Source organism: Bombina bombina, chromosome 7, assembly GCF_027579735.1.
Source record: "Bombina bombina isolate aBomBom1 chromosome 7, aBomBom1.pri, whole genome shotgun sequence".
In the NCBI taxonomy this organism is placed as follows: Eukaryota; Metazoa; Chordata; class Amphibia; order Anura; family Bombinatoridae; genus Bombina; species Bombina bombina.
The window spans coordinates 235095044-235116544 of record NC_069505.1 but is presented as its reverse complement, the minus strand read 5'-3'; the positions used below and the strand labels follow the sequence as shown (position 1 = coordinate 235116544).

Below are 21501 nucleotides of genomic sequence, written 5' to 3'. Positions count from 1 at the left end.
GTTCAAGTGCTCCGCCCACTCAGTTCTGCAATCAAAACACACCCATTTGAAAGTAATAGTATAATTTAGATTTATCTATAGTTTATTATACAGATTACAGCACCAAGCTCTTACACCTACCCAGTCTCTGGAACACATTCTGGGCATATGGTTATTTGTACAACACAGCATCAAAATTAGAAAGACAAATAATATGTGAACCCATTCAATAATAATAACAATATTACATTAGGAATGAATTATATTTAAATATGTATGTGTATGTATGTATATATATATATATATATATATATATATATATATATATATATATACAAACAACAAATGTTGTGATTGCAAGAGATTTTCAGGGACATTCAGGGACTGTTGGCAACTATGTACCTGGTCTAAGAATAATCTGAGGGTGATCTAAAACAATCTCAGGGTTACAAACACACCTGATCTAAACACAAGTTTAATGGCAATAAGACTAATATGCAGAGATGCACTCGCTAGTTACTCCCAAGAGCGCGCGCTTGTAACACCTACAGTGGTGACGTCACACGCGGAAGCAGAAGACCCAGGGACCGTGGAACGCACCTGCGTTCCAGCATTTCCTCCCTGCGCTTTAACAATGAGCTGTGAAGCTGATCCGCCGCTGCTGCAGCTCCTCTTTACTTGGGTACGCGGTGCCTCATTACCACTTGCTGACAGCAGCGATTAAACCGCGCGCTTTTAACCCATGAAGAGCCAGAGAGCCTGCAAGTAAAGGGTTGCCCCTGGGTTTCCATGGCAACTGCAGGCCCTGCATTTATTAGATTGATTTTCATTTTATGTGCTGCACACACTGTGGCTTCCAGGGGCCATTAACCTAATATGCTGATAATATATTATATATGCACAGTATTAAGTTTATATTTTATAGGTAGGTATTAATACTATAAACCATTATTCTCTTCTTCAGTATTAATACTATAAACCATTATTCTCTTCTTCAGTATTAATACTACAAACCATTATTCTTTTCTTCAGTATAAATACTACAAACCATTATTCTCTTCTTCAGTATTAATACTACAAACCATTATTCTCTTCTTCAGTCTTAATACTACAAACCATTATTCTCTTCAGTATTAATGCTACAAACCATTATTCTCTTCACTATTAATACTACAAACCATTATTCTCTTCTTCAGTATTAATACTACAAACCATTATTCTCTTCTTCAGTATAAATACTACAAACCATTATTCTCTTCTTCAGTATAAATACTACAAACCATTATTCTCTTCTTCAGTATTAATACTACAAAACATTTATTCTCTTCTCCAGTATTAATACTACAAAACATTATTCTCTTCTTCAGTATTAATACTACAAACCATTATTCTCTTCAGTATTAATACTACAAACCATTATTCTCTTCATTATTAATGCTACAAACCATTATTCTCTTCTTCAGTATAAATACTACAAACCATTATTCTCTTCTTCAGTATTAATACTACAAACTATTATTCTCTTCTTCAGTATAAATACTACAAATCATTATTCTCTTCTTCAGTATTAATACTACAAACCATTATTCTCTTCTTCAGTATTAATACTACAAACCATTATTCTCTTCTTCAGTATAAATACTACAAATCATTATTCTCTTCTTCAGTATTAATACTACAAACCATTATTCTCTTCTTCAGTATTAATACTACAAACCATTATATTCTCTTCAGTATTAATACTGCAAACCATTATTCTCTTCAGTATTAATACTACAAACCATTATTCTCTTCTTCAGTATTAATTAATACTACAAACCATTATTCTCTTCTTCAGTATTAATGCTACAAACCATTATTCTCTTCTTCAGTTTTAATACTACAAACCACTATTCTCTTCTTCATTATTAATACTACAAACCATTATTCTCTTCTTCAGTATTAATACTACAAACCATTAGTCTCTTCTTCAGTATTAATGCTACAAACCATTATTCTCTTCTTCAGTATTAATGCTACAAACCATTATTCTCTTCTTCAGTATTAATACTACAAACCATTATTCTCTTCTTCAGTATTAATGCTACAAACCATTCTTCTCTTCTTCAGTATTAATACTACAAACCATTATTCTCTTCTTCAGTATTAATACTACAAACCATTATTCTCTTCAGTATTAATACTAAAAACCATTATTCTCTTTAGTATTAATACTACAAACCATTATTCTCTTCTTCATCTTTTGTAATTATGTTCAGCCACACACAACTATTTATTTCCATCTTCATTAATTATCAGTGGCTGTTGCAGTTCAGATTTAAAATACACAATAGAAATGATGTGGTTCCTACTTGGTAATCAGTACACGCTCTTGTAGTTGAATTATTGTCCCCAGATCTGAAATGTTACAGTGTTGTTTATTACAAAGCAACCTGAGAGATATAATTATTCACATTTTTTTATAGCTTTATGGATATGCAAATCTTTCACCTAGTAATGAATGAATATATATAAGGACATCCCTATTTTAAGATTATTCTTGTTGATATGTCTAATGTGCTATATTTTCTTTAGTACTCGCTAAATGAATAAGAAAGAAAAACACTCTAGAATCCATGAATGAATTGTGTAGATTCACACATAATTATCTTCTCTTAAGTAATTTAGCCTAGAACATAAAATGTATTGTTGAAAAATAGCATTCTAGATCATTTTGTTACTATATTGGATATTTTCATCTCCATAATTAAACAGACTGCAAATTATAGAAGGCCAGTAGGTATACTGGCTTGTTAATATCATTCTTAGAAATACAGTCTTTGTTTCAAAATTGAGTTCTCACTTTTTTTTTTGCAGCACCAGTGCTGCAGCATCCTATGCTTGGAACGGGTCCCAGTGATGTAACTGCAGGAGAACTTGCAGTGATCCTTTACTCGGTTTCCTGCAATGTGTGGGAGCCGTTCCAAGCAAAGGGTCTCTTGTTTCCTGCTGTCCCACTATTGCCATTAAAAGTATAACACATGAACGAGATGTGGTGAAAAACCCAGGTAGGTTTTTATAACACTAATTTTGCCCTCATTCATTATCATCATGTTTTGTCACCCAAAACATTTGTAAATTCTCATTTTTTTTACACCACAAAGTTTCATCCTGCATTAATGCACTAAAGCATGACAATGCCCTGCTCATTTCTGCAGGTACATTTCATTGCAGTATGCTTTTATTTTAAGTCATTTATTTTTAAATGCATTTTCAGCTGATTGATTGACTTAACATTTTTAATAGGTTCAAAATACATTAGAAAAGAGTCTTATATTATGTACTATTTTTGTTTCGGAATATTATTTTTTCATACTGTTTTAAAATATGTGCCTGATTTTTGTGCCAAATGTTGGAAAGATTGCAGACCCTTATATTAAAATGAGAGCACTGGTTGATAATATAAAATCATTTTATTTTACGTAATTCAATCATGTATTCTATAGAAACGGCAGTTTCAAGCACCTTACTCATGTGCTTGTGTGTTTTCAGGGAGCTAACAGTTATGGACAACTTGGACATAGTAACCGGGATGATTTACTGTTACCACGGCAACTTATGGGATTCCCAGACAACCAGCAAATCATAAAGATTATTAGTGGAGGGGGAGGTTTTTCCGCTGCTATTACTGGTATGGTGACATATGTGACATGTGAATAACAGTATATATGCCCAACAATTACTGTGTGTGTATAATTATTTGCTTAAGAAATCAATATATAAATATAGGTCCATTGATGTCTTTGTTTCTTAAAGGGCCATTATACCCACATTTTTTCTTTCATGATTTAGAAAGAGAATGCATTTTTAAACATCTTTCTAATTTACTTCTATTATCTAATTTGTTTAATTTTCTTGATATTCATTGCTGAAAAGCATATCTAGATATGCTCAGTAGCTGCTGATTGGTTGCTGCACATAGAAGCCTCATGTGATTGGCTCACCCATGTGCATTGCTTTTTCTTCAAATAAGGATATCTAAAAAATGAAGCAAAATAAATAATAGACGTAAATTGTAATGGTGTCTAAATTTGTATGTTCTATCTGAATTATGAAAGAAAGATTTTGGGTTTAGTGGCCCTTTAAGCAAATAAGGAGGTAGGACTATATTCACTAAGTTAATAGCCTTGTTTGAGTGAGTGTAGGAGCAGGTTTCACATCTTCTGCATAATTAATGTTTTATTATACCAATTATTATTATTATTATCGGTTATTTGTATAGCGCCAACAGATTCTGCAGCGTTTATAATCCTAAATAATGTAAAGAAAATAATTATCTAACGACCTGAGAGGTGCTTCCCTTTTTGTCAAACACAGTCCATAGACCAGAATGGTTATGAATACACTGTTCTCTGTGAAAATATACAAAAGAGAGGCACCCACCGTGTAGAGTATCACAAGTAATACTCTACACGGTGGGTGCCTCTCTTTTTTGCAAACAATCCCAGCCTGCCTCAGTAGCACCATCTGGTGAGTGCATCTCTTCTCCCCTGTGCTGGTGATTTTGTACAATCTGGGAGTTTTGCTGTTTGTCATTTATGTTTTGCAGAGGACAATTTGAGTTTCTTGGAAGTCCTACTTTTTCAATAACTGACAGGGACAACTTCCACAGAAAAATGTTTTAGTTTATTCAGAATAGAAACGTTTGTTTAAAAAAAAGCAAAGCTCTTTAATTCATTTTGGAACATTCTCTTTTCGAACAGAGATTTTTTTTTTTTTAAATAAGTTTTTATTGAGGTTTTCAAAACACATAGTATACAGTGAAGGTTCACTTTTCATTATTCTTAAGAGAAAAGTTACAGCAAAATTAAGGACCATAATAAACATAAAGAGAGTATATTGCACAGTAGTCCTCATATTAACTGTGAGAAAGTTTAACCTAATAATAAATATCATAGTCACACAAAATTAACGTCTCCAACTTGTAAGCAAATCATTGAGAATAAAAAAAAAAGGAATAATAAACTTGTATCGGTAGCATTGTTTGGACTAATAATCTGCGTCATAAATTGAATTATAAGAGAAAAACCTCATTTGTATTAATTTTCTCTACTATCCATTCCCCTTAGATCAAATAGGATCCCCTAAGGGCCTAGTTACTCAGATGCATCAAAATAGAGGAAGTAGTAGATAAAATAGGGAAAGGATTATTAATGGACGCAATATTGATATAAGTATATAATAAGAATAGGGATAACATTATATGGAATCTATTGTCCTTTGTTTAACCAGTAAACAAATCTGGGGGGGGGGGGGGGTGGAGCCACTATTATGTAAATTATGGCCACAGGACGGGATTTATATATATACTCTGATAGCAAAAATTTCCCAGATTATTATCTATCAGCCATTATTCAAGTGTATGAGGGAAGAGATTCTAAGTTGATATTTTTTAAATTCACTTGTCCTTCAAGCAGCTTTCCACATATGCTACCCAAAACAAGCCCAAATTAACATGTAATATAAGATTAAGCTATAGAATCTTCAGAGTTCCACTTTTGTAATATTTATACATATAGATACTTTTAGCCCCATAGAACTGTATTGAACTTCTACTCCTCATATCTTACTAAACACCTACAGTACATAGCAGGGAGTCATATACATTATAGCTTTACCATAACTATTGCCAGTGAAGGCCCCTATATATAGTAACTGGAAAAGGGAAGGGCTATAAGTGTGACATAAAGGCAGAGATAGACATTCCACCTCCAATCTCACAATCAACAGCATATTGGATATAGTGCTGATACCAACCAGTACATAATAGAGAATAAGAACTCTATACTGTGATTGTTATAAGCATCATGGTTATATAAGTCTATAGTATACACAGGATGAAAACATACATAATACGTAGCAAGTGAAGACATAGGTTACTACTCAACATTTAGAAACCTGCATAATGTAATACTCGAGAATAGTCAGTCTCTTCCTTGGTGTTTACCTACATATATAAACGTATATTCATATATATCAAATAAACATATTAGGGTCTTAGATGGATACTCGCCAACCTGCGGGGTAGTATATAAGTCTCCCGCATGGGCATGGGCCCTATTCCCCGCTGCAATGGGGTTAGCGTTCCTGTACAGGTTCAGTCTAGTAGCTTTATTCTAACCCTTCAAGTGTCAAACTGAGGGGGGCTCTAAATATACTATGCCAGGCCTTCAGGTCTCTTTTAATAGAGATATAGAAAAAAAGAGGGCGACCCCTAGTGCAAATCAATTTTGGAGATATAGTGGATGTTAAGTTGCGGTCACAAAGGAATACTCACAAGATTGTGTTGCACACTGTAGTGCAAATGAGGCGTACTAGGTATATTGCGGTGACCTAGTGCACATGTGTACCAAGGCTATGCTGCTGCAGTGAGATGAATACCCCAGGACAACTGCTGATAAACGTCAGATGAATATAGAGAAGGACTCCAGTATAAGATTAAAAGAATTTTAATAAAATATTTAAAAACAAACGCAGGTCAAACAGTGGATCTGTGTAAATAATGCTACGCGTTTCTAAGCGCTAACCGCGCTTTTTCCTCAGGCTGATAATACCTCTCTGCTTTGCCTAGGTCTCTTTTAATGTCTACTGTGAGGGACAATGGTCTCTTCTTAACATGCTACATATTAAAATATGTGCAAGTGCTATTAAGATGTGTGGTGATATATGTGCAGGACTCAACTGTGCAGCCCCTAATTCTGATATGCTCCCAGTATCAGAAAGTTAAAATCTAAAACAAGTGGGGGGAGGGGTGCGCTCAACTACAGAGCTGTGAGTGGGACTTTATCTAGTGTGTATGACTAATATATATTTTGGCAACCTAGTTTAGGAACATATATTATCGTGATAGCATAAGATTGTGATATTTCTATTTATTTACATATATATTCTACCCGTGGTAGCATATGATTATATGGTGGGAGGATATTAGATGTGAATCCTTATATAAGGTATAGGTGTGTGTGCAATTATTGTTATAAATAGTGATACAATATGTTGCAATATGTTGCAAGGAACAATGCTTGAAGTGCAATATGTGCAATGCATACGGTGAAAATAACCAACAATATGTGCTTCTTAATTAAAAAAAAACAAATGTACAATTGAATTATTAATCAGTTTATAGATATAAGCAAATAAAAACAAATAATAACAAATAAAATGGTCATATCATTGCATTGGAATATAACAACTAGTTCACTGAGTTTGTGAAAAGTGGTGTCGGTAAAACTAACTTATCAGCATAGACAAAAGTACTGGCATTGGTCAATAGACACTTTTAGACAAAGTTTGTCCTTAAAAGGATACGATGATTATAGTTCAGCGTAAAATATAAAAGTTAAAAGTTGTGGCCACAACTGTTTGTAAGAGATCCAAAAAGCTCCAAAGAGCTGTTTCCTGTTAGGATAGCTTGTGTAGCTTGTAATGTCCCGTTGTTAAAAAGCAGTAATACGGAGTTCTTATGATGCTCACCCCTACCGGACTACCGATATCCCTTACCTCCTCTTGTACTAGCGTGGGTTATGGGAAGGATTGCAATTAACCCGGGATGTGTCTCAGTTCGGCGTATTGCCGTATAGCTGTGGTAGTGTGTGAGCGTCTCACCTTCAAATTTCCCGGTCAGTCCTTCCTACCCTGACGTCTACGTTGAGTAGTCACGTGGTCCTCGGAGGTCCAATCGGATAGCCGGGTCGTTGGGGGGAGTGGTGCGATAGCGATTCTATCTGATTTGCTTGCTGGAGCCAAATTCGGTCACACTGGATTGTCAAAATCTACGCGTTTCAGCGCTGGATATGCGCCTTTATCAAGACTTCCTATTCTTGTGTGTTATCTGTGGCTCTATTTCTAGTATTCTGGGCGTTAGAAAACTCCTCCCATGGTGTCATATATCAGGCGATATTATCGCTTACTTGTCTATGCCTTTATAATATAAACTAATAATAACAGAATAGCACATTATTGTGCACTTAAAACAACAGTGACAATGTTACACTCGAAAATTATTGGAACTATGTGATTAATATTAATCCAAAATGTGGATTGTGTCACACAAATTGGAACATATATAAGACGTATAAGACAATTTGAAATATATGATACAAAGTTAAGCAAAATTAAAGGAATAAGACGTATGGTGTTTTAAAGTTGTAAGAAAATGATTATGGTAATGATTAGAATTTGTATCTTTATTCGATGAGGATATACCAAATAATTATGAAAAGACCCAATATATTCTAATGTGTAAAGATAGCAGTGATTGGGGATCTTAAATATTGCGACATGGAGATATATCTATAGTTATTCGTGTCGATGTGGATTGATAGATTAATAAAAACAAAAATGAAATTAGTAGATAATTCTATTGGGATATGTTAGGAGATGAGTTTTTACTATTCCGTATCAATTGGATATCTGTTTTGATTTTATATTTTATATAAAGGGGTTTAAATTAAGTTCTGCATTGAGACCATTAGGTGTCAATGTATTAAATTTGAATATTAGTTCTGCTTCTTTTAATAATAAAGTGTTTTCTATATCTCCTCCTCTATTATTGAAGACTTTTTTGATACCCCAATATTTGAAACCTGTTGGTTTTTTGTGATGTATTTCTGTAAAGTGTTTTGATAGTAAGTGCTTACAGTTACCACGTCTAATATTTGAGAGATGTTCTCTTATTCTATCATGTAGAGGTCTACTGGTTTGTCCTAAATATTGTAATTTGCATTGGCACTGTATTAGATAGATTACATTAATATCTGAGCATCTGATTGTCTCTTTTTTTTTTTTTTTTTTTATAAACTGTTTTATTGATTCAGAAAAAGATTGTACAATGCATTTCCAATGATATTCTTATCTATGGTAAACATATATTATATACATGGCATTGACATTATTGGTTTTGAGCTAACTATAACCCGGGTTCTTGTAAATGTCTCAAAGTCCAAAGTTTCACACCGGGGATTGATAACTGGTCTATGTTAACTTACTCTTATACTTTGAATCACAAAAAAGAGAATTGAATCTTAATGATAATAACAGTTTGCAAACAACTTGAGCTTGCACATAAAACAAACAGGAGAAGAAAGAAAGTAAAAGGAAAAAGAAGAAAAGAAAAGGGGAAAAGAAAATATCTGTCTTCCGCTGTATTGCTTGTCTTGAAGAAGTACGTCTTCAAAAGAGATTTTAAAAGTGTGGTTGTAAATCTGTCCTTTCATTCATTAGTCCCTCTAAAGAAAGTCTTGTTGAAGTGCCCCCCTTGTGGGCCTAGGAGCTAAATTTCCGTGGATGCAGTTGGGGCGCTATCTCGTCCACCACCCTCCCATAGGAATTTTATGTCTGCTAGCATGTGTGCTTTCCCCCTCTTAGTGTAGCCATATTCCTCCACGTTTAGGAGGTCAGTTACTTTGTCCGTCCAGTTTGTCAATGTCGGTGAGTAGGGGGTCTTCCAGTGTAAGGCTATGAGCGATTTGGCTCCTGTCATGCTCATTTGGAGTATAGTCAGTCTTAATTTGCACGGTAATTTCGGCAGGTCATTCAGTAGCGCAATTCTAGGCGACAAAGAGATGTCGTTCCCCAAAAGTGGTTTAAGATAACTCTCCACTGCGCTCCACAGGGGTTGTACCCTGGGGCAACTCCACCACATATGTAGGTAGGTGCCTCTCCCCTCACATCCTCGCCAGCATTTCCCTGAGGTTTCAGGGTAGATAGATTGTAACCTCTCCGGGGTGAGGTACCAACGTGATAAGACCTTGTAGTTGAGTTCTAGGGCTTGGGGGGAGGTTGAGGCTTTCCCTGTTCGCATGAAAATGTATTGCCAGTCTTCTATCTGTAACTCAGTGCGAATGTCTGTATGCCAGTGATGTGTGTATGAAGGGAGTTGTTGTGCATGTTTTCCTTGGATCATTTTCTTTGCTAAAGACAGTGAATGTCTTGCTGTTCCTTTAGTGATGCAGTGGCTCTCAAATGGGGTTAGCTCCCTCAGGTAGTCCTGTCTATGGGGTGACGTATGTACAAAGTGAGCTAACTGGGAATATTTTAACCATCCTGAATAACTGCCTCCTAGTATGTCAATCAAATCTTCTCTCTTTTTGAGCTTCCCCTGTGCAACGAATTCATTTAATGGAATAGTATACCCCCAGCCCGTCAATCTCCTTTGACCTTTATCCAATCCCCCTATCAATTCTGCATTTCTCGGGATTGGGAATAGTGGAGAACGAACTCCTGAGATATGTTTTCTCCTTGTGGTGATTAAATCCCAAGATTCAAATGTTCTACGGTGTATGGCAAGCTCTGTACACTGGGGTGGTCTGAGTTCTTTAGGGACCCAACAAAGGGCTCCTACCACAGGGGTTTTGAGGATGTGTGAATCTATTGCTACCCAAGCTTTAGTATCAGCCGACCTGTGCCAATCTATTACTCTCTGCAACGTTACTGCATCTAGATAATCTAGTATACAAGGCAAGCCCAATCCTCCCCTGTCCTGTGCTCTATATAAGTTTTCCCTATTCACCCTCGGCTTAATTTTCCCCCAAATAAATAGATTGATAAGTTTTTGTATATGCACTACATACCACTTGGGGACTGGGATTGGGAGGGTTTGGAATACGTACAAGACCCTGGGCAAGACTGTAATTTAGCACATTGAGTTCTCCCCCACCATGTAATTGGTTTAGATGACCATGTATTGAGGTCTACTTGTAGTTTGCGAGATAGTGTCAGGTAGTTCTCGTCGAACAGTTGTGCCATGTTTGGGGAGATATTTACCCCCAGATATTTTAAAGATTTTTCTTGTAGTTTTAATGGGCATATCTCACTGATGGAGCGAAAGTTGGAAGTAGGGAGTGATATGTTTAAAATTTCTGATTTATGTTTGTTAACTAGGAAGTTGGAGAATTTACCAAAGGTGTCTATTTGTCGCAGCACTTCAGGTATACTGGTGAGGGGATCTGCTAGTGAAAATAGGATGTCGTCTGCGTACATCGCAACTTTAAAGCTATGAGGTCCTATTGGGATTCCTTTAATCTCTTCATTCTGCCTGATGTTAGCTGCAAGGACTTCCATAGTCAGGATAAACAGTATGGGGGATAAGGGGCAGCCCTGTCTCGTCCCATTTTTTATGTCAAAGGGATCTGAAAGCATTCCATTGGCTTTGACTCTAGCTGTAGGTTGGGAATATAAACTAAGTATACGTTGTATCATTTTGGGGCCGAATCCTTGGGAATGTAAAGTTTCTTTTAGAAAGGTCCAATTAATGCGATCGAATGCCTTTTCGGCATCCGTCCCTATAAGGACTGAAGGGATGTTATAACGTTTGGCATAAGAGGACAAGGTAACCGCCCTAATTGTGTTGTCCCTGGCTTCCCTCCCAGGGACAAAACCCACCTGATCCATATGTATGAGGGAGCTAAGTATTCCATTAATTCGTGTGGCCAATATCTTGCCCAGAATCTTGACGTCCGAATTTAAGAGGGATATAGGCCTGTAACTACCCGGGTCGGTGGGGTCTTTGTTGGGTTTTGGTATGACCGAAATATGTGCCATCAGCATATCCCTAGAGAGTGTAGGGTTTTCGTCTAAGGTGTTGAATAAGTGCAATAGGTGTGGAGCTAGAATACCTTTAAAGGATTTATAGTATGCGTTGGTAAAGCCGTCGGGACCTGGGCTCTTTCCTGTGGGTAAATTGGTAATGGCTTTAACAACTTCTGTTAATGATATGGGAGCTTCCAAGGCTTCCTTTTGTGTTTGATCTAAGGCCGGAAGGTCTGCGGCTTTTATATATTCCTGCATGTCTTTTAAGTGTTCCAACGTGTCTATGCTGTCTAAATTGTATAGCTTAGAATAAAATTTACTAAAATAGTCTGCTATTTGTTTGCTATCATGTAAGTGTTGTTTGTCTGTGGTCACTAGCTTTTCTACTTGGGATCTAGCGTGTTGGGCTTGTAAGAGTTTAGCGAGGAGAGGGCCTGATCGGTTTCCTTCGTAAGCATATAGCTTCCTAATATTTAGAGCTTTTCTTTGTGCTTCCTTCCTTAAAATATGATTTAGATCCTGTCTGGTTTTGGTTAGCATGGTGTAAATCTTAGTATCTGATGGTGCATTTTTGTGTTGGAGTTCTAAATTCCCAAGTTGCCCTGTCAAAGTGTGTACTTTCTCATTATATGTCTTCCTCCTATATGACAATTGTTTGATGCATTCTCCCCTCATAACAGCCTTATGGGCTTCCCATACCAGTCTAGGTTCCATATTAGGTGTAGCATTTATTTGGAAATATTCTCGTAATGTCTTAGTCAGGGTCTCTTTGGTTGCTGGATCGTTGAGGAGTGAGCTGTCTAATCTCCATATGAAGGGGGTGATAGGGTGATTGGGCCATTTCAGATTGATGCTTATCTGGGAGTGATCTGACCAAGCGGTTGGCTGAATATCGGATTCTGTGGCTAGAGCTAGGTGGTGTCTCTCAATTAAGAGGTAATCTATTCTCGTGTAGACTGCCCAGGGGTGAGAATAAAACGTGTAGTTTCTTTGTGAACTATGCTGTATTCGCCAGACATCTATCAGGCCTAGCTGTGACAGGCAATTATAAATCGCGTTTGGGGGTCGGGCTAGGGAGGGTGTCTTCCCAGAGGAGGAATCTAACGTGGGGTCTAATGTGACATTCAAATCTCCACCTAAAATTAATGTCCCTTTCTTATTATCGTTTATTAGTTTGCTAAGTTGGTTGAAGAATTTCGCCTTATGATTATTGGGAGCATATACATTTGCTAAGGTCACCGGGTTGTTAAATAGTGTCCCTATTAGTATCAGAATTCTACCCTCATCATCTGTTACTTTTTTCGTTAGTTTAAAATGAATATTCTTGTGTAGTAGAATCCCCACACCATTTGCTTTTTTACCTGGTAGGGAGTTAAAATAAACCTCTGGATGTGACTTGGAGAGGAATCTAGGTTCCGCCTGCTCTTTGAAATGGGTTTCCTGAATAAAGATAATCGAGTCTTTGTGTTTAGCAAAGCATCGCAGTGCTATTGAGCGTTTTGTGGGTGAGTTTAGTCCCTTCACATTTTGTGAAATGAGCGTCAATGTGTTGTCAGTCATTTGTGAGTGTGTCGGGTATATGTAAAAGCTCTTACCCCATATAGGCATTCAGCAGTGGTAGTTGTCAAAGCGGCTGCATCAGGATGACCTGGCTTGTAGTAAAGGACAGAAAGGAAGAAGGTCGGATAAGGTGACTTTACCCTTTTAAGTGGAGCAGAAGTGACAGACATGAGAAGAAAAACAAAAGAAAAATTAACATAACTGAAATAACACAAATCTTTTAACAAAATCTTGATACATCTCAATAGTGCACATAAGGGGTATAAACCCATATCTACTGGAAGTCGAGGGATTATGGGAAGCAAGAGAAGGAAGTGGAGGGAAAGGGGGAGAAGCTGAAGGTGGGTGAAGGGAAGGGTCGAGGAGAAAAGGGAGGGAGGGGGAAGGGGCGAGGAGGGAATAGAAGGGAGGGTGAAGAGCAGCTGGCCAAAGTAACAGTAGTAGTAGTAAAGGGGGAAAAAGAACCAAGTTTGGCCGGCTCTGTTTCCGGGGCGGGACCCCGAACCGGGATGGGGAAATTGGAGGCATTTCAACTAATGGAACATTTCAACTCTCTCAAATAAACCCCTCAAATCATTCAATTACAGTGAAGGCAGTTTATAATAACTATTTCAACATATTAACTGTTGATCAAACCTAACATATCTGGTGAAGCCTATGAGGCTAGCAGTCAGCACATGGCCTCGGGTCACCTAAGAAGAAAGACTCTGTATATGTCATGCAGCAATTCAGGTTATATCTTCTTCCTCTCCGTCTCCAGTCAAGGAGCCAGAGGGGGTGTTTCTCCTTTTTTTCGGGACTGTTGTCCATTCTGGGCGTTGTGGCCTCTGTGGGAGGTTAGTCTGAGTTTTATTACCCCGGTCTGGGGCTTTTAAAGATGGAAGGGATGGTTGCGATATTTCCAATTGCTTGCAAAAGCTCTCTATGTCCTCAGGGCTCCTATATGTATAGATCTTGTCGTTCTTTGTGACTTTGATGGAAAAAGGGAAGCCCCATCTGTATGGGATGCCAAGGTCGGTTAAATGCAGAGTCAGGTACCGTGCTTCTTTTCGTTTCGCCAATGTGAGGCTGCTAAGGTCTGCATATATCTGTATACTGTCTTCCCCAAAAATGATCGGTGATTTCTTTCTCGCTGCCTGCAAAATTCTCTCTTTGTCTGTAAATTTATGACAGCACAAAACAATGTCCCTTGGAGGTGCTGTTGCGGAAGGCCGTGCTCTCAAGGCCCTATGTGCTCTGTCCAGAACGATAGTTTCGCCTGTGTTCAGATCCAGCAAGTATTTAAATAAGTTTTGAAGGTATGAGGCTATCTGTGCTTGAAGTATCTGCTCCGGGACACCTCTGATTCTGAGGTTCTGTCGTCTACCTCGATTGTCGAGGTCCTCCATTTGTGCCTGCAGCTGTACTATCGCTGTATTCTGTTGTTGAACAGCTTCTTCTAGGTTATCTGAGGTTTTAGTCGTTTCTTCTACTTGTTCTTCTAGCAACATCACTCTATTTCCTAAAGCAGTAATTTCTTTCTTTACCCCTGCCAAACCTTCCTTAATCGCTTGGTTAACCTGTGACATGAAAAAGGTAAGATCCTTCTTGGTGGGAAGGTTGTCTAAGTCAGCTTTTGTGAGTGGGGTGTTTTGAGTGTCGCCCCATTGTGAGTTTTCTTCCAAGCCATCTGCGCTGTCTTCAGTAATCATGTTTGTGTTTGAGGATGTTAGCCCTTCTTGGGGTTTGAAAAAAGCATTTAGCTTGGTATTTGCAGACATAGCAGGTTTATTTGACTTTTCAGCTTTTTGCTTGTTGCGTGATGCCATGTTGGTCTTTTATTTAGAGGTATCTCGGCTGCGGATTCCGCGCCCTCGTGATTATGAGAAGAGAAAAGTTTGTGTAACCTCAGAATGTTCTATGTATTTGCTGCTGTTAAATGTTCCACTGTCACCCAATGGTGAGTGTGAGCTGCATCTAATTTGTATAGGTGTCGTCCGGAGGAATTCTTTGGCCGTTTTAAATAAAGTCAGGCTGACTGTTTATAAATATAGTTACTTTCCCTGCGGCCTTTCTGGCATGGAGGCCGGTTTTAGCGTTATCCCCCCTTGGAGGTTTCCATGTTAGGCTGAAAATAATATTGAGGGCCTGCCAGGAGTGTGGTTTGCAGAGGCTTATGTAGATTGATATCTCGTGTTTCAGGGGGGGCCTAAGTGCTAGGTCAATCTCTGCTTGTAATGTCCCTTGTGAGCCCCTGTCGTGTGCATTAAATGTATACTTGCGGTCAGCTGTAGGTGTAGGTAATCAGCGGCATCGATGTCCAGCACCTTTTTGGTCCCAGTTACATTCAGAGAGGGTTGCTTTGGTCCGCTTGTTGCTAATTGTTCTCACCGCTGCTGCCTAGTATGTGTTGTAGCTGTGTCACCATGCTCCTGCGTAATGACTAGGCCTCGGGGTCAGCGTTCACACTAAATTGTGTTGATGTGGGGATTTTTCACCCATGTTAGGCTCCCAAGGTGGTCGGATAGATGATGCCTCCTAATAGCAGTAAATTAGTGCTTGATACTGTCCGGGGGACCCGCCACCCGATTTCAGAGCTCCGGAGCTATCTTATTCTGCGGCCATGTTCTTCGTCGGCCGACTCCGCCCCCCCTGATTGTCTCTTTTATCAGATGCTTATAATTGTTATTGGATGATGTTACTTCTTTGTCTTTTTTACCAAATTTACAAGCTTTACAGCTATTGCAAGGATAGAAACCATGAAGATTTTTTCCTAGTAAATCTTGTTGTTTTGATGTAGTATTTTTATTGAACTGGCTAGGTGCTAGTATGCTTTTTAAATTTTTAGTTTTTCTATATATTATAGTAGGGTGTTGGTCTATAATATCTGACAGAATTGGATCTTTTTTAATTATGTGCCAGTGTTTGTCTAAGATCTTTTTTATAATTTTATGGTCTTCATTGTATTCTGTTATAAATGATATTTTATTATTTGTATCTTTATTAGCATCCTTCTTCTTATATGTTAATAGTTCAGTTCTATCTTTTCTTATTGCTTGTGCTTTTGCCTCTTTGATTATATTATCTCCATATCCTTTGTCCTGAAATTTCTTTTCTAATGTGTTAGCTTGTGTGATGAAAGTTTCATTTTCTGAGCAATTTTTCTTTATTCTGTAAAATTGACCTTTAGGTATGTTATTGATCCATTTGTTAAAGTGGCAACTATCTGGATGTAAGTAACTGTTGGTATCAGTAGGTTTGAAATATGTTTCAGTAGTGATGGTATTATTATTAATCTTTATTTGGACATCAAGAAAATGTATGTGTTCTTTGCTGTATTCGTGAGTGAATTTTATTCCCCAATTGTTGGAGTTAATGTCCTCCAGGAACAGGTGCAGTAATTCGACATCACCTTTCCAAATAAAAAATATATTGTCGATAAATCGCTTGTAGAGCACGAGGTTTGCACCCCATGGGGAGTGTAAAATGTGTTCTTCTTCAAACCTCCCCATGAATAAATTGGCGTAGCTGGGTGCAAACCTCGTGCCCATAGCGGTGCCTTTAAGTTGTAAATAAAATGTGTTGTTAAAATTGAAATAGTTATTTTCTAAAATGAATGTTATGCAATCTGTGATAAATTTTATTTGTGGTGTTTTCATTTCATAATCTGAGTTAAGGTAATGTTCTGATGCTGCAATACCCAATGTGTGTCGGATATTAGTATAAAGCGAATTCACGTCGCAAGTAACCAATGTGTAGTCTGTTTGCCAATTTATGTTTGTTATTGTATTTAGAAAATCAGTTGTGTCCTTGAGGTATGATGGTAAATTGTGTACATATTTTTGTAAGAATGTATCTACGTATTGTGACATGTTAGAAGTTAGACTGCCTATCCCTGAAATTATGGGTCGTCCTGGCGGATGGTCTAAAGTCTTATGTATTTTTGGAAGATAGTAGAAAACAGGAGTTTTGGGGTGTGTGATAGTTAGAAATTGGTATTCTTGATTGTTTATTATTTCTGTTTGTTTGGCTTCATTCAAGATACTTGCAAACTTTTTTATTTGTTTTTGAATGGGATTAAATGGTAGTTTTTTGTAAGTGTCTGTGTCTCCTAATATTCTTTCAGCTTCTTTTATATAATCTTTGGTGTTTAATACTACTACTCCTCCTCCTTTATCAGCTTGTTTTATTGTGATTAATGGATCATCTTTAAGTTCTCTCAGAATAGTTCTTTCTTTCTTAGTGAGATTTAATGGTTTCCTCTTATTAATTTCACATTTCTGTATATCTTCTTTTATCAGTTTCTCAAACATCTCAATATGTTTCCCTTTATCCTGTGTTGGGTAATATTGTGATTTTGGTTTAAGTGATGTATGTAAATATTCTGTTTTAGGTGTTTGTCTTTCTAATGGATTTTTCAGAAAATGTCTCTTAAGGGTTAATTTACGTATGAATTGATTAGCGTTGATTAGGGTATTGAATTTGTTTAATCTTGTAGATGGGGCGAAGGATAATCCTTTTGTTAAGATATGTTCTTGTTCTTTGTTTAATGTTTTATCGCTTAGATTGAATATACCATTATTGTTATTGGGGGTATTTTCCTCACTGATTGTAGTAGTATTATTTATTATCTCGATTTCTTGTGATTTCCTGTGGGTTCTTCCCCCCCCCCCTCCTCTACATCCTCTGGTCTTCTTCTCTTTTGATTTTTTAACCTTTCTTGATTCTCTAACTTGGCGTTTTTTGATGTTGATGGTTGTTCTGATCTTATCTCTAAAAAATGGTGATTATTTTTGTTTTCGTTTGTAGTACTTAGTACTTCATATCTATTTTTAAGTTCAATGTTTTCATGTGTATTACCTATTCTCTCATTTTTTCTTTGATGTCCATTATAATTAGAATTATAATTATAATTAGAATTGTGTCCCTCATGACGATACTGTCTGTCGTCATTATATCTAGAATAATTTTGTCTATTGTAATAGGAGTTGTATTCATTAGGATAGTAGTGTCTATCGTCTGTTCTTCTTTGAAAGTATACATCTTGATTATATGTTGGTGCCCTCCAATGGTTTCTCCTATCCCAATCCTTATTATATTCTTCTCTATTTCTCCAATTTGGGTTATAATTAGCTCTATTATATCTATAGTGGGGTCTCTCTATTTCCTTTCTATTATCCCATTCTTGGGTGTAATTGTAGTATCCCCTAAAATCTTGATCTCTCCTGTTTCTTTGATCATGGGACATATAATTCTTTTTGAAATATTGGCTATGATTATTCTCATTTAATTCTAGTCTGAAATTTTCTTTGTTTGTCCAATTCTTATGTTGATTATATTCATCAGGATTTGTGTAATCCTTTTTATATGAATAACTATTTTTATGATTTTTATGATTTGATACATTTTGGTTTCGTTTGTTAGTTTTTTTGAAAAGATCATTATTTTTATTTGTATTGATTATTTCTATATCTCCTTCCTCATTGATAATATCTATCTCTATTTCTCCATTTGATTCTCTACTGTCACTACTGTGTTCTTTAATCGTTTTGTTTTTATTTTTATTTTCATAGTAATCCATCTCATCTCTCTCTAGTTTCTTCTTTTTACTCAAGTTAATATTGTTACTTAAATCCTTTATATTTTTAATGATTATTTGTTGTCTTTCTTTAAATTCCTCTACCTCACTATATAGGGTTCTAATGTCTCTTTAAATTGGTTGATTTTGATACTTAAGTTCCCTAGTGTTCTTGTGCGAGATTTTATGATTACTTTCATTAAATCCAATGATGCTTTTTCTAATATGTTGCACCATTCATTTTCGTGGTCCTCTTCTAACTCGAATGTACAGTTTTTTTTGAGTCTGAGTCCCCTCGGGACCATATTACACTTTGTATATTTCTCCATAAAAATTATTTCAACTTTTTGTTTAATTTCCCTAATCATTATATTTTCTAATTCATTCAACTCCTCTTTGAGGTCTATGGTAATTGTTTCTGAATGTGTATTGGTTGTGATATTGCTTATCTCAGATAGTAAATTATCTCTAAGATTAAAAATGTCCATGTCTGTACTATATCTACCAAACGGGAGAAAAAAGTGCAAGTGCTATTAAGATGTGTGGTGATATATGTGCAGGACTCAACTGTGCAGCCCCTAATTCTGATATGCTCCCAGTATCAGAAAGTTAAAATCTAAAACAAGTGGGGGGAGGGGTGCGCTCAACTACAGAGCTGTGAGTGGGACTTTATCTAGTGTGTATGACTAATATATATTTTGGCAACCTAGTTTAGGAACATATATTATCGTGATAGCATAAGATTGTGATATTTCTATTTATTTACATATATATTCTACCCATGGTAGCATATGATTATATGGTGGGAGGATATTAGATGTGAATCCTTATCCTTATAGCTATTCTGTTATTATTAGTTTATATTATAAAGGCATAGACAAGTAAGCGATAATATCGCCTGATATATGACACCATGGGAGGAGTTTTCTAACGCCCAGAATACTAGAAATAGAGCCACAGATAACACACAAGAATAGGAAGTCTTGATAAAGGCGCATATCCAGCGCTGAAACGCGTAGATTTTGACAATCCAGTGTGACCGAATTTGGCTCCAGCAAGCAAATCAGATAGAATCGCTATCACACCACTCCCCCCAACGACCCGGCTATCCGATTGGACCTCCGAGGACCACGTGACTAATCAACGTAGACGTCAGGGTAGGAAGGACTGACCGGGAAATTTGAAGGTGAGACGCTCACACACTACCACAGCTATACGGCAATACGCCGAACTGAGACACATCCCGGGTTAATTGCAATCCTTCCCATAACCCACGCTAGTACAAGAGGAGGTAAGGGATATCGGTAGTCCGGTAGGGGTGAGCATCATAAGAACTCCGTATTACTGCTTTTTAACAACGGGACATTACAAGCTACACAAGCTATCCTAACAGGAAACAGCTCTTTGGAGCTTTTTGGATCTCTTACAAACAGTTGTGGCCACAACTTTTAACTTTTAACTTTTATATTTTACGCTGAACTATAATCATCGTATCCTTTTAAGGACAAACTTTGTCTAAAAGTGTCTATTGACCAATGCCAGTACTTTTGTCTATGCTGATAAGTTAGTTTTACCGACACCACTTTTCACAAACTCAGTGAACTAGTTGTTATATTCCAATGCAATGATATGACCATTTTATTTGTTATTATTTGTTTTTATTTGCTTATATCTATAAACTGATTAATAATTCAATTGTACATTTGTTTTGTTTTAATTAGGAAGCACATATTGTTGGTTATTTTCACCGTATGCCTTGCACATATTGCACTTCAAGCATTGTTCCTTGCAACATATTGCAACATATTGTATCACTATTTATAACAATAATTGCACACACACCTATACCTTATATAAGGATTCACATCTAATATCCTCCCACCATATAATCATATGCTACCACGGGTAGAATATATATGTAAATAAATAGAAATATCACAATCTTATGCTATCACGATAATATATGTTCCTAAACTAGGTTGCCAAAATATATATTAGTCATACACACTAGATAAAGTCCCACTCACAGCTCTGTAGTTGAGCGCACCCCTCCCCCCACTTGTTTTAGATTTTAACTTTCTGATACTGGGAGCATATCAGAATTAGGGGCTGCACAGTTGAGTCCTGCACATATATCACCACACATCTTAATAGCACTTGCACTTTTTTCTCCCGTTTGGTAGATATAGTACAGACATGGACATTTTTAATCTTAGAGATAATTTACTATCTGAGATAAGCAATATCACAACCAATACACATTCAGAAACAATTACCATAGACCTCAAAGAGGAGTTGAATGAATTAGAAAATATAATGATTAGGGAAATTAAACAAAAAGTTGAAATAATTTTTATGGAGAAATATACAAAGTGTAATATGGTCCCGAGGGGACTCAGACTCAAAAAAAACTGTACATTCGAGTTAGAAGAGGACCACGAAAATGAATGGTGCAACATATTAGAAAAAGCATCATTGGATTTAATGAAAGTAATCATAAAATCTCGCACAAGAACACTAGGGAACTTAAGTATCAAAATCAACCAATTTAAAGAGACATTAGAACCCTATAGTGAGGTAGAGGAATTTAAAGAAAGACAACAAATAATCATTAAAAATATAAAGGATTTAAGTAACAATATTAACTTGAGTAAAAAGAAGAAACTAGAGAGAGATGAGATGGATTACTATGAAAATAAAAATAAAAACAAAACGATTAAAGAACACAGTAGTGACAGTAGAGAATCAAATGTAGAAATAGAGATAGATATTATCAATGAGGAAGGAGATATAGAAATAATCAATACAAATAAAAATAATGATCTTTTCAAAAAAAC

At 36.5% G+C, this 21501-nt stretch overlaps 1 protein-coding gene across 2 annotated transcripts in view; it reads left to right on the top strand.

The window, feature by feature from the left end:
• The first annotated feature begins 543 nt into the window (after positions 1–543).
• SERGEF (secretion regulating guanine nucleotide exchange factor) overlaps positions 544–21501 on the top strand; it is a 547945-nt gene continuing 526987 nt past the window's right edge. The window contains exons 1-2 of one of the 2 annotated variants that reach the window (XM_053720659.1): positions 544–661; positions 3511–3649. In XM_053720659.1, coding sequence (XP_053576634.1) covers positions 614–661; positions 3511–3649 — 187 coding nt within the window. In that variant the 5' untranslated portion in view covers positions 544–613. Of the gene's footprint in view, positions 662–2940; positions 3027–3510; positions 3650–21501 lie in introns of those variants that run through there. The other variant, XM_053720660.1, reaches the window with a different exon arrangement.